This window comes from Hyperolius riggenbachi, chromosome 11 (assembly GCF_040937935.1).
Source record: "Hyperolius riggenbachi isolate aHypRig1 chromosome 11, aHypRig1.pri, whole genome shotgun sequence".
Classification (NCBI taxonomy): Eukaryota; Metazoa; Chordata; class Amphibia; order Anura; family Hyperoliidae; genus Hyperolius; species Hyperolius riggenbachi.
In genome coordinates, this window is record NC_090656.1 from 113,282,704 (window position 1) to 113,297,434 (window position 14,731).

General features: G+C 46.4%; 1 protein-coding gene across 1 annotated transcript in view; it reads left to right on the forward strand.

Annotated features, from left to right (window-relative positions):
- The window catches only part of LOC137538454 (cathepsin D-like), a 50,593-nt gene extending 36,425 nt beyond the window's left edge, over window positions 1-14,168 (forward strand). Inside the window, exon 9 of the mRNA XM_068260669.1 lies at window positions 9,345-14,168. Within this exon, the coding sequence (XP_068116770.1) occupies window positions 9,345-9,506 (162 nt within the window). The 3' untranslated portion in view covers window positions 9,507-14,168. The remainder of the gene's footprint in view (window positions 1-9,344) is intronic.
- Window positions 14,169-14,731: the final 563 nt, after the last annotated feature.

Below are 14,731 nucleotides of genomic sequence, written 5' to 3' on the forward strand. Positions count from 1 at the left end.
TCAAGTATTAAATAGATAACTCAGTGTAGATAGTCAGATGTGACTCCCTGACTCCCAGTATTGGGTAGCCCCTAGTATATGAAGTCAGAGGGGCCCCCACTATTGGGTAGCCAGCCGTACAACTCAGGATTAGGTAACCCCCTAGTGCAGGTAGCCAAAGTGGCCCCCAATAATAGCTAGCATCCCTCAATATAGCAAGCCTGATGTGACCCCCCCATGTAGATTAGTGTGAGGGAAACACTTATCAGTGAGGGTTATTAGCCTAACCTAGTCCTGACCTGGACAGAAACTGTTACTTGCATACCTAATTTTTAACTTTTTCAGACATAGGAAAAAAAAAAAGAGCACAGCATAGTTATTTGTGTTTGGCACTGTCCCAACTTTTTGAGATAATAGAGAGGGATACTTAAGCCCTGCCTCTGCCACACCCCTAATCATGCCCCCGACACACCCCTAGTCACACATACCACAAAGATTTCATAAGAAAAATATGTTGTTTTGTAATTCAAACCTCACTGGTCCTTTCTATCCTGGTTCATTTTCCTTCATATTAACATTTGAAAATAAGAACTATATCAATTTAAAGCATGGAAATATAGTTTAGAGTCAAACACATTTTTCAGTAGATAAAATAAATATATTTACATAGATCTGTACATCAGTCTTGAAAGAGGGACAAATGAGGAAGAAAGAGGGACAGAGGGACATGGCTCCCAAAGAGGGACTATCCCTCTAAAAGAGTGACAGTTGGGCGCTATGTATATGTCCATCTCAGCATGTCACATGTCACCTCAGTTGTCCTTCAAAGTATATAAGTGAATCCAAAGGTACTGATTTCTTTTAGTAGAAAAGGCACTAAGGGCCCTTGTCCTGTGTAAATTTCACCTCTAAAGACCTGGTCTCTGTGGTTGAAATATTGCCATAGTCACTTGAAAGTGGCTTATTTAGAACTCAAGGGCCTGTGCGCCATGTCTGTGACTGACTTAGCTCTGACTTACTGGCTGCATGCTTATATCAGGTGTGTGACCCGGAAACTATTGAAATTAGAAGATCATTTTACACCCGGGTGTTGAGAAACATGGAGGCTTCCATCTTTATTTTCTTAAAGCGGATCCGAGATGAAAAACTAACTATAACAAGTAACTTGTCTATATATCTTATCTAAAGTTTGGTTTACACAGCAAATCTAGCTGTAAACAGCTTCAATAGAATATGATTATTTCTTCCTGTGCTACAATGACAACAGCCATGTTGTTTGTAAACATTACACACAGCAAGTTTATCTGCATCTTCAGCACTTAGCCTGTGAAAAAAACCTTATCCCCCTCCTCCCCTCTGCCTCTGAAATCTCTGGCTAATAATACCTCCCCCTCCTCCTGCCCAGACTGAGCTCCCATGAGCCCTTGCTACTGTCTGAAAATGCCAAGGCTCTCTGAAATTCTGTGGGCGAGGCTTGTTTAGTTTATAGGGAATTAGAGTATTTAAACAAAAACAAAAAAGTATTTGGCTTGAAGAATGCCCTATAAACATTAGGAAAGGAACACAATTGTGCAATGAGTAAAAGTTCATCTCGGATTGACTTTAACCACTTCCCGACCGCCGTATATACAATTGGCGGCCGGGAAGTGGACGCCGCAAGGACCGCCGTATTGACAATTGGCGGCGGTCCTTGTATTGGCATGGGCGGAGCGATCGCGTCATCCGTGACGCGAACCTCCGCCTGGCGCCGCTCACCCGCCGCAACATCCCGCCGGCCATACGGAAGCGCCGGCGGGATGTTAACCCGACGATCGCCGCATACAAAGTGTATAATACACTTTGTAATGTTTACAAAGTGTATTATACAGGCTGCCTCCTGCCCTGGTGGTCCCAATGTCCGAGGGACCACCAGGGCAGGCTGCAGCAGGGGAGGACTGGCCCAGGGGGACGGGGGGCAATTGCCCCCCGGGCCACCCAAATCTTAAGTAATTAGGGCCGGCCGCTGCTATACGCAGCGGCCGCAGACATACCACAGGTGACAGGTTCGCAGTGGGGATCGCAACCTCGCGCGATATTTCCCGGCAAGTTGAAGTATCCAATCAAAGAAGGGGCTGAGGCGGCCGGCCGTGGTGTGCCCTTGCCCCTTGTGCGTGGCTGCGCCTGCGGTGGATGTGAGCGGCACAAGGACACAAATAGCTAAGGTCCTCTCCGGCCCGGTGGGTTGACCCTGCTTGACTCCGGCCCTCGCCTGGAGGCATTGCCGCCCGCAACGTGCTGCTGTGCCTGCTGTGTCATCGGAGTGAGCTGTCTCACTCTTCAGCTTTCTGTGCTGGGGGGGCTGGTGGCCTGGAGCTGTGGCTACGAGTGGCTGGCTGGAGGAGTCGGACACAGTCCTCCCCGTGCTGCGGTGCCTGAGGTGTCGAAGTGAGCTGTCTCACTCTTCAGCTTTCTGTGCTGGGGGGGGCTGGGGGCCTGGAGCTGCGGCTACAAGTGGCTGGCTGGCTGGAGGAGTCAGACACTCTGGGGGCTGGGAGTCGGAGATGCCACCTATAGCTGCTTGCTGCTGTGGAGGAGGAGGTGTAGGACTGAGGAGACAGGAGGATAGAGGAGGTCTGGTCCAGGTTGCCAGAGGAGAAGGTGGTTTTTATAAATTTTGTTTCTGTACTTCTTCTCCCTTCTTGTCACTGAGTTACTCACACTTTGCTGCCTGCCTGCTACTGCTGTCAAATTCAATTCTCTGCCCAGGCCACTGCCCTCTGAGGTTTTTTTTTGTGTGATAATCATCCCCATTCTGACCCTGGCCTGAGGGGGAACGTTTTTTCTTCTTGTGGTGTGATTGGTGGCAGGGGAGGGGGGAGGCAGGCAGTTAGGCACTGTCAAACAGAGCCGGGACAAGGTTCTTCAGCACACAAGGCTGAGACAGCAAAGTGCGCCCCTCCATCCCTCCCACCCCAGCCGTCACACACTAATTGCTATTAGACTAAGAGGCACTCTAGGGCCCCCAAAATCCCCAACACCTTAATCTCAAGTTATCTGGCTTGCAGTCACTGCTATGTATGCCCTTTTCTTATTTCTTTGTGTTTTAAACACAATTGGGAATGACAGCAGAATGAATTGTGCGCCCCCTCCTACACTGCGCCCTGAGGCTGGAGCCTCTTCAGCCTCTGCCTCGGCCCGGCTCTGCTGTCAAACACGTAGTTGGAGGGGGGGGGGGGGGGGAGTAGGTGTCAGACAAGTAGTTTGTATGGTGGGTGGGCAGGAGTGGGGTTAGGCATCACCAGGTAGGTGTGTGTGTGGGGGGGGGGGGGTTGTTTAAAGGAGTTATCAGGCATTTTTAATGAAATAAGTGCTACTTACCCAGGGCTTCCTCCAGCCCCACGCTCCCAGCATGTCCCTCGCCGCAGCTCTGCAGTCAGCCATTCGCTGCCGCTGCCTCACAGTCCCTGGCGATGGCACCAGTCTGACCTGGATGTCGGCCTGTACTGCGCCTGTGTGAGCAGCACTGTCAATCACCGCCACGTGGACCGGAGTGTACTGCGCAGGCGCAGTAGTTCTGCGTTTGCACAGTACGCTCTGGTCCATGTGGCGGTGATTGACAGCACCGCTCGCACAGGCGCAGTCGGCCTGATGTCATCGCCGGGGGCTGGGAGGCAGCGGCAGCGAACAGCTGACTGCAGAGCTGCGGCAAGGGGCATGCTGGGAGCTTGGGGCTGGACGAGCCCTGGGTAATTTTCATAAAAAAATAAAAAGCCTTTTACTCCTTTACGGTTAGGCATCAGACACAGACAGGTAGATTGTGCAGAAAAATGGGGTTAGGCATCAGGTACATAGTGTGTGTGGCTGGGGCTGTTAGTCATCACAATTTGAAGATTTGCACACAAGAAAGATATGGCTTTGGGCTGGGGATGCCGTGAAACGGGCCTCTAGTTTGTGTTGTCCCCCCAGGCCAAAAGGTCCCAGTCCTCCCCTGGGCTGCAGCCACCCTAGTCTGCACCAAGCACACTGATTTCCCCCCCCCCCCTGCCCCAGATCGCCCACAGCACCCATCAGACCCCCCCTGCCCACCCCCCAGACCCCTGTTTGCACCCAATCACCCCCCTAATCACCCATCAATCACTCCCTGTCACTATCTGTCAACGCTATTTTTTTTTATCCCCCCCCCTGCCCCCCGCTCCCTCCTGATCACCCCCCCACCCCTCAGATTCTCCCCAGACCTCCCCCCCATGTACTGTATGCATCTATCCCCCCTGATCACCTGTCAATCACCTGTCCACCTGTCAATCACCCGTCAATCACCCGTCAATCACCCCCTGTCACTGCCACCCATCAATCAGCCCCTAACCTGCCCCTTGCGGGCAATCTGATCACCCCCCCCCCCCCACACCAATAGATCGCCCGCAGATCCGACATCAGATCACCTCCCAAATCCATTGTTTACATCTATTCTCTCCTCTAAACACCCACTAATTACCCATCAATCACCCATCAATCACCCCCTATCACCACCTGTCACTTTTACCTATCAGATCAGACCCTAATCTGCCCCTTGCGGGCACTTAATCACCCGCCCACACGCTCAGATTGCCCTCTGACCCCCCCTTATCAATTCACCAGTGCATTAATTACATCTGTTCTTCCCTGTACTAACCCACTGATCACCTGTCAATCACCTGCCAATCACCTATCACCCATCAATCACCCCCTGTCACCCCCTGTCACTGCCACCCATCAATCAGCCCCTAACCTGCCCCTTGCGGGCAATCTGATCACCCACCCACACCATTAGATCGCCTGCAAACCCGCCGTCAGATTACCTCCCAAATGTATTGTTTACATCTGTTATCTTCTCTAAACACCCACTAATTACCCATCAATCACCCATCAATCACCCCCTATCACCAACCGTCACTGTTACCTATCAGATCAGACCCTAATCTGCCCCTTGCGGGCACCCAATCACCCGCCCACACGCTCAGATTGCCCTCAGACCCCCCCCCCCCCCTTATAAATTCGCCAGTGCATTAATTACATCTGGCCTTCCCTGTAATAACCCACTGATCACCTGTCAATCACCTGCCAATCTCCTATCACCCATCAATCACCCTCTGTCACTGCCACCCAACAATCAGCCCCTAACCTGCCCCTTGCGGGCAAACTGATCACCCACCCACACCAATAGATCGCCCGCAGATCCGACATCAGATCACCACCCAAGCGCAGTGTTTCCATCTATTCTCTCCTCTAAACACCCACTAATTACCCATCAATCACCCATCAATCACCCCCTATCACCACCTGTCACTGTTACCCATCAGATCAGACCCTAATCTGCCCCTTGCGGGCACCCAATCGCCCGCCTACACGCTCAGATTGCCCTCAGACCCCCCCTTATCAATTCGCCAGTGCAATATTTACATCTGTTCTCCCCTGTAATAACCCACTGATTACCTGTCAATCACCTATCAATCACCCATCAATCACCCCCTGTCACTGCCACCCATCAATCACCCCCTGTCACTGCCGCCCATCAATCACCCGCTGTCACTGCCACCCATCAATCAGCCCCTAACCTGCCCCTTGCGGCCAATCTGATCACCCACCCACACCAATAGATCGCCCGCAGATCCGACGTCCGATCACCTCCCAAGTGCAGTGTTTACATCTGTTCTCTACCCTAAACACCCACTAATTACCCATCAATCACCCCCTGTCACTGCTACCTATCAAATTAGACCCCTATCTGCCCCTAGGGCACTCAATCACCCGCCCACACCCTCAGAATGCCCTCAGACCCCAGCCCTGATCACCTCGCCAGTGCATTGCTTGCATCTATTCCCCCCTCTAATCACACCTTGAGACACCCATCAATCACCTCCTGTCACCCCCTAGCACACCTACCCATCAGATCAGGCCCTAATTTGCCCCGTGTGGGCTCCTGATCACTCGGCCAAACCCTCAGATCCCCCTCAGATCCCCCTTCCGATCACCTCCCCAGTGCATTAATTGCATCTATTTTCCCCTCTAACCACCCCCTGAGACACCCATCAATCACCTCCTGTCACCCCCCTAGCACTCCTATCCATCAGATCAGGCCCAATACAACCTGTCATCTAAAAGGCCACCCTGCTTATGACCGGTTCCACAAAATTCGCCCCCTCATAGACCACCTGTCATCAAAATTTGCAGATGCTTATACCCCTGAACAGTCATTTTGAGACATTTGGTTTCCAGACTACTCACGGTTTTGGGCCTGTAAAATGCCAGGGCGGTATAGGAACCCCACAAGTGACCCCATTTTAGAAAAAAAGACACCCCAAGGTATTCTGTTAGGTGTATGACGAGTTCATAGAAGATTTTATTTTTTGTCAAAAGTTAGCGGAAATTGATTTTTATTGTTTTTTTTTTTCACAAAGTGTCATTTTTCACTAACTTGTGACAAAAAATAAAATATTCTATGAACTCGCCATACACCTAACGGAATACCTTGGGGTGTCTTCTTTCTAAAATGGGGTCACTTGTGGGGTTCCTATACTGCCCTTGCATTTTAGGGGCCCTAAACCGCGAGGAGTAGTCTAGAAAACAAATGCCTCAAAATGACCTGTGAATAGGACGTTGGGCCCCTTAGCGCACCTAGGCTGCAAAAAAGTGTCACACATGTGGTACCGCCGTACTCAGGAAAAGTAGTATAATGTGTTTTGGGGTGTATTTTTACACATACCCATGCTGGGTGGGAGAAATTTCTATGTAAATGGACAATTGTGTGTAAAAAAATCGAACAATTGTCATTTACAGAGATATTTCTCCCACTTAGCATGGGTATGTGTAAAAATACACCCCAAAACGCATTATACTACTTCTTCTGAGTACGGCGGTACCACATGTGTGGCACTTTTTTTTACACCCTAAGTACGCTAAGGGGCCCAAAGTCCAATGAGTACCTTTAGGATTTCGCAGGTCATTTTGCGACATTTGGTTTCAAGACTACTCCTCACGGTTTAGGGCCCCTAAAATGCCAGGGCAGTATAGGAACCCCACAAATGACCCCATTCTAGAAAGAAGACACCCAAAGGTATTCCGTGCGGAGTATGGTGAGTTCATAGAAGATTTTATTTTTTGTCACAAGTTAGCGGAAAATGACACTTTGTGAAAAAAAACAATTAAAATCAATTTCCGCTAACTTGTGACAAAAAAATAAAAACTTCTATGAACTCACCATACTCCTAATGGAATACCTTGGGGTGTCTTCTTTCTAAAATGGGGTCATTAGTGGGGTTCCTATACTGCCCTGGCATTTTAGGGGCCCTAAACCGTGAGGAGTAGTCTTGAAACAAAAATGACCTGTGAAATCCTAAAGGTACTCATTGGACTTTGGGCCCCTTAGTGCAGTTAGGGTGCAAAAAAGTGCCACACATGTGGTATCGCCGTACTCGGGAGAAGTAGTATAATGTGTTTTGGGGTGTATTTTTACACATACCCATGCTGGGTGGGAGAAATACTTCTGTAAATGACAATCTTTTGATTTTTTTACACACAATTGTCCATTTACAGAGGTATTTCTCCCCCCCAGCATGGGTATGTGTAAAAATACACCCCAAAACACATTGTACTACTTCTCCCGAGTATGGCGATACCACATGTGTGGCACTTTTTTGCACCCTAACTGCGCTAAAGGGCCCAAAGTCCAATGAGTACCTTTAGGATTTCACAGGTCATTTTGAGAAATTTCGTTTCAAGACTACTCCTCACGGTTTAGGGCCCCTAAAATGCCAGGGCAGTATAGGAACCCCACAAATGACCCCATTTTAGAAAGAAGACACCCCAAGGTATTCCGTTAGTAGTATGGCGAGTTCATAGAAGATTTTATTTTTTGTCACAAGTTAGCGGAAATTGATTTTAATTGTGTTTTTTCACAAAGTGTCATTTTCCGCTAACTTTTGACAAAAAATAAAATCTTCTATGAACTCACCATACTCCTAATGGAATACCTTGGGGTGTCTTCTTTCTAAAATGGGGTCATTTGTGGGGTTCCTATACTGCCCTGGCATTTTAGGGGCCCTAAACCGTGAGGAGTAGTCTTGAAACGAAATTTCTCAAAATGACCTGTGAAATCCTAAAGGTACTCATTGGACTTTGGGCCCTTTAGCGCAGTTAGGGTGCAAAAAAGTGCCACACATGTGGTATCGCCGTACTCGGGAAAGTAGTATAATGTGTTTTGTGGTGTATTTTTACACATACCCATGCTGAGTGGGAGAAAGATCTCTGTAAATGGACAATTGTGTGTAAAAAAAATTAACAAATTGTCATTTACAGAGATATTTCTCCCACCCAGCATGGGTATGTGTAAAAATACACCCCAAAACACATTATACTACTTCTCCTGAGTACGGCAATACCACATGTGTGGCACTTTTTTGCATCCTAACTGCGCTAAGGGGTCCAAAGTCCAATGAGCACCTTTAGGCTTTACAGGGGTGCTTACAATTTAGCACCCCCCAAAATGTCAGGACAGTAAACACACCCCACAAATGACCCCATTTTGGAAAGTAGACCCTTCAAGGTATTCAGAGAGGGGCATGGTGAGTCCGTGGCAGATTTCATTTTTTTTTTTTGTCGCAAGTTAGAAGAAATGGAAACTTTTTTTTTTTTTTTTTTCTCACAAAGTGTCATTTTCCGCTTACTTGTGACAAAAAATAATATCTTCTATGAACTCACTATGCCTCTTAGTGAATACTTTGGGATGTCTTCTTTCCAAAATGGGGTAATTTGGCGGGTATTTATACTATCCTGGAATTCTAGCCCCTCATGAAACATGACAGGGGGTCAGAAAAGTCATAGATGCTTGAAAATGAGAAAATTCACTTTTTGCACCATAGTTTGTAAACGCTATAACTTTTACCCAAACCAATAAATATACACTGAATGGGTTTTTTTTTTATCAAAAACATGTTTGTCCACATTTTTCGCGCTGCATGTATACAGAAATTTTACTTTATTTGAAAAATGTCAGCACAGAAAGTTAAAAACATTTTTTTGCCAAAATTCATGTCTTTTTTGATGAATATAATAAAAAGTAAAAATCGCAGGAGCAATCAAATAGCACCAAAAGAAAGCTTTATTAGTGACAAGAAAAGGAGCCAAAATTCATTTAGGTGGTAGGTTGTATGAGCGAGCAATAAACCGTGAAAGCTGCAGTGGTCTGAATGGAAAAAAAGTGGCCGGTCCTTAAGGGGTAGAAAGCCCTAGGTCCTCAAGTGGTTAACTTCAGGATTCCTTAAAATGTACAAGTGCACGATTTGTTATCTTTCTGCAGGTTTGATGTGTATATTGTGCATTCTCAGTGCTGATTTCTGTCATTCCTCCTGCAGGTAACACAGGGGAGCCAAACTATCTGTGTGAGTGGCTTCATGGGGCTGGATATCCCCCCTCCAGCTGGACCCCTCTGGATCCTGGGAGATGTCTTTATCGGCCAGTACTATACAGTGTTTGACCGGGAAAATGATTGTGTGGGTTTCGCCAAAGCCAAGTGATGAAGCCCCCTGTGCGATCACTGAAGCCTTCCCAGGAACTCCTTGCAACCAATAGGCTCCTGGCTAACTGCCGAACCCCATATAACTGCTGGGCACTTGGGGCCTGATTTACTAAAACCTCTCCAACCATCTACAGGACCCCCAACTGGAGTACCATAAGCAGACTGGCAAAACTGAAAATCATTTTACTTTTAATTATCTGCTGTTAGGAGGGAAGCGATTGTAAACGATTGCAGCCATCCCTTGTGTCATATCAGATCCTAGTGACTGAAAAGTTATTAAAATAACTATTATTACATTGCAATGTAATGCACGATACTACAGTGAGATTTTTTTTTTTTTTTTTTACAAATTTAGACTGCCTAATATTTGTTTAAAAAAAATCCTTGTGGATGCTGCATACAATTGTAATCACAAAGTGACTAATCCTCATACTGCTCAACAACTCTCACTAAGGGCTGGTGCACACCGAGCGGCTTTTTGGGCGTTTTCAGATCCGCTTGCGGCTGCGGATCTGCTTGGTCAATGTATCTCAATGGGGTGGTGCACACCAGAGCAGCAGGCGTTTTGCAGAAACGAAAAATGCCTGGGTGAGGCATTTTTTGGATTTCGGATGCGTTTCTGCCTCAATGTTAAGTATAGGAAAAACGCAAACTGCTCTGAAAAACGGCACTTCAGAGCGGTTTTGCAGGCGTTTTTGTTACAGAAGCTGTTCAGTAACAGCTTTACTGTAACAATATATGAAATCTACTATACTGAAAACCGCAGCAGCAATCCGCAAAACGCTAGCAAAACGCCTCATAAAAATAAAAAAAAGCGTTTAAAAATCTGCTAGCATTTTGCGGATCTGCTAGCGGGTTTTGGTGTGCACCAGCCCTGAGATCTGATATAACCCAGGTGAACGTGACAAACTTTAACAGTAGGACATTTTTAATTAATCCAATCCAGGTTTGCCGGGTTACTTATGGTGTTCCCTCTGTAGATGCCTTAGTAAATCTAGAACTTAGTGGACCAGTGGTATCAAAGCAGGACTGATGTCTAAAATGGATAACTTTCAAATTCTTCAGACTTTTTTTTTTTTCTTAAGGACTAAATTAGGATTGATTGATGTCCTGCTGCATGAGGCATTAGTATATATTGAACAATAATGGTATAATACATTTATGCTGGTAAACGGAGGTGATTAAATCCTGGGCAGCACAAGCAACACTTGAGAACAAGAAATGTCGCAACTGTCAGCATTTCCTAAACGCTGGTGTGTGTGTGCTCCGTGTATAATATGCTCTAAAAATGTATGTAAGTAGTTCGAAGCAAACACTGGCAATCCAGTGCAGGAGACTTGGGCGCAGCCGGCGCCACCATAGACCGTAATAGGAATTACACCTATAGCAGCGCACAGGGAGTAACTTCAGCGCCGTCAGAAGATGGAGCTGAAGTTACTTTTAAAACACTGTAATTAGGCCACCAGCAATAGCTGGAAGCCGAATTACATCATTCCCCACCATCCACATTGACCTAGAGGGGGAATAGTAATTGATGTTGCCGGGAACTTGTGCAGCAGCAGGATAAGCAATACACCAGCTGTATCCTGCGCCCAAGTCTACCGGTGGCGAATCCTCTTGTACGCGTTGGAAGTATCGTCAATGGAGGCTTCACTACTCAACCTTTGAATATGTCCAAAAATAAATATATATATATACGTGGGTGCTGGGCAATATACAAGAAAACGTGTCCCATATATTGCTGAAATGTAGCCAGAGCTGGATAATCCTCAAGGCAACTAATGTCGTTGCCTAGGTACTGGAGAGAGACTAAGGACCCAGTTGATGCTAGTTAATACCATATCTTCCTAGGGCTCCATTTCACCTTGATTCACCTCTGAATGTAGCCGATTCACAGATACAATATACAGATGTTATCATTTACAAAGCACTGTGGTTCCCCGTGTTTGTAAATTGTAGCTGCAAATGAGCTGCGTTTCAGCCATAAATGGAATAAGTACCGTACTCCTGTGTACAGTTAATGAAGCTCAATGTTGCATGCATTTGCTTATACAATACACTGATTTTAAATTAGAAGGTGGTCAATAAGAATTGCAAGTCCATTGCAAATATTTTTTTTTTTAACTATACCCTTCTTTCCACCCAAATAAACTAATTGTGAACCCCTCTCCAACCTCACACTCCCATCCATTGACTTGCTGGACATCACAGGGAGTCCCGGCCAGTTATCTGTTTTGCATTGACCTGAGGAAGCGGGCTGAGGCCTTGAAACGCGTTGTCTACAGTATAACCGTTTTTATAACAAAAACTCCCCGTTGTTTCACCTCTGTGAGTCTTCATTAGAGGTAAGATACCTCTTTTTATTCGTATAGAGGAGATAATTTTTTATCACTATTGCACAGATTGGGCGCCACCCCAACAACTCCTATCCAATTACCCTCACACTCCCATGCTTTCCTCCAAAGGTCAATTTTAAGGGTCAGGTGACATCCAAAGAACCTGAAGCACTCCTAGATGCTGCAGCTCTAATAAGCACTGTCTCCCCCCCCCCCCCCCCCCTCCGCAGCACAAGTTCTCCAGTCACATCATGAAAACCACACGACTTGACAATCAGTATACTGGGAAGAGATAAAAGCCACGCCTCTCATCCAAACAGTGGTGAAGGGAGGAGGCTAGAGGCATGAGCACCACCCCTCCTCCTAGATGCCACTATGAAAGGCTCCACCTCTGTTACACCTCTGATATAACACATTAAAGTTTGGCCCCCTGCAACTTCTGGAAATGTGGACGCCGCTGTAGCCAATACACTCCCGCACAATTTGTTTTCCGGCCACCGAAAGTGAGTGCTAGAGATCCTCACTTCCTGCTTGGCTTTTAGCCAGATGGGGGATTACCGTGCATTGACGCGGAAATCCCAGAAGGCTGTTTTTGGATTTGCAATGCAATAATCACCTGCAACATTTAGCTAACACTGCCGTGTGAAACAGGCCTTATGTACGCCCAAAAGGAACCTGGGCAGAAGCGTGACATCATTGCTGGAAGTTCAGGCGTCTCATAAGTATAAGACGGTGGGCAGTCTGGCAGAGGGGGCTCGGGATAGAGGAAATGAAGGAACCAAAAGAAAAAAGATGTGTAGACAGGCTATACATTTCTTGGTCTCAGGCAATTAACCTTGGCTTTGCTGCCTTATCCTGTGTAGTTTGTAATTTATTAGGTTTGAGTTGGTGTGTGTGTATCCCACTGGGACAACAACCACATTTTAGTATATTGGAATGGACTATAGTGAATGTTTATGCAGGAAATAGTTTTTTAAGTAACTAAGTTTCAGTGCTGTGTTAAATATGACAACCTTTCTGCAGGTTTTCATTACGTATGTCACATTAACTATAGGGAAAAAGCAGGAAAGATAAAGAATGAGAGAGGAGTGAGAGAGACAGGCAAGTGCTCATGGGAAAATTATAGTTCATCAAGATCAAGAAACAAATTTAGGATCTGACAAGTCCTAATGACTGTATTGTCATATATCCAAATGGCTGTAGGAGGGCACATTCTTCTCTCCCCTCCCATAATCTAGATCAATGCAGAATTCTTGATTGGCAGTGCAGTCCTTTCCCTCCCAGCATGAAGGCAGAGTTTGCAGGAAATCATAACACCTAAAACTAGAATCCATTACCTGTGGAGCAGATGAAATAGGGTACAAAGACGCATCTTGTGTAAAAGGGTGCCCACTATAATAGCAGGTGTTGGGGCCACTGCTATATGAATTTCGGCTTCAAATAGCGGGCACCCTTTTAAACAAGATTAAGGTTAGGTGCATGGCGGTGGTGTTTAAGGATAGATACGGGTTTAAGGAGTGTTGCCCAGCCGGGGGTTAAGGTTGCCCAGCTGGGGGATGAAGGGTTAGGCACCACCAGGGGAGGGTTCTTTGTGAGAGTAGGAAGAGGTTAGGTCATAGTAAAATATCAGTAAATATTACCAATATGTCACTATATGAATGCAGTAGAATATTTGTAAATTTACCAATATTCTGCTACCGCTATCCTGCGCCATTTTCAACAGGCACTTAATGCTTCACGTTGAGGAATGTGTGTATGTTATAATGGGACCCTGAGCATTTTCAAAAAAAAGAAAACTGGACTTACCTGGGGCTTCCTCCAGCCCTAGATAGCCCGCAAGGTCCCCCGGCATCCTCCTGGTCCCTTCCGTGGTCCCACTGGTGGCTCCGTTAATGCGGCTTCTCCTCTGTGCACCACCACGACGGTCGCTGTAAGAGTCCTGCGCATGCACAGTTCAGTCTCTAGAGAACCGAGCATGCGCAGGACTCTTACAGCGGCTGCTGTCGCTGAAGTCGCTGCATTATGGGAGCCGCCAGTGGGACCGTGGAAGGGGCCAAGAGGATGCTGGGGAACCTCACAGGCCACCGCTAAGGGTCCCTTTAAGTGCAAAGTAAATAGTTGGATAAACTTTACTTTTGCTTTTAAGTGAAAAAAAAACAACACTTTTCTTGAGAGGAAAAACAAATTCCAGGTTAATGACACACATTTCAATGATTTTATGAAATATTATGGCATATTTTACTTTCGTTTATCTTGTAGATGAAACAGACCGCAACATGTTGTTTGCTTATAGCTGAATACTAAGTAAAAGTACAATCACTGTATCAATTTCCGTGAGTGATTTACTAATCAAGATATGCAGTGAAGGGTAGTGAATCTTTTCTAGCATCCAATCATTTGCAGTTAACTAATGTAATACATCCTGATATATAGCAGCTTGGAAGAGGAAAAAATCGGCACTAGATGCACCTGACAGCCTATGGTGGGGGGCTGGTGACCAACTCACTGTGCCTCCGGTAAGAAAGATCCACTCCAAAAAAAGAAAGGCAAATTCCGGGCACCAGATGAGTTGCAGAAGACACCACTTTATTTCATCCCACCAAACAAATAACACATCACGGTTGGTCTGACAGCCGTTTCGCAAATTACTTGCTTCCTCAGAGACCCCCCTGAGGAAGCAAGTAATTTGCGAAACGGCTGTCAGACCAACCGTGATGTGTTATTTGTGGGATGAAATAAAGTGGTGTCTTATGCAACTCATCTGGTGCCCGAAATGTGCCTTTCTTTTTTTGGAGTACATCCTGATATATAATGGGATGTTTGAAGCAAATGATGTAATGGCTCTACATTGCACAACTGCGTAGTGGGCATTGACGTGGGTGGTGGA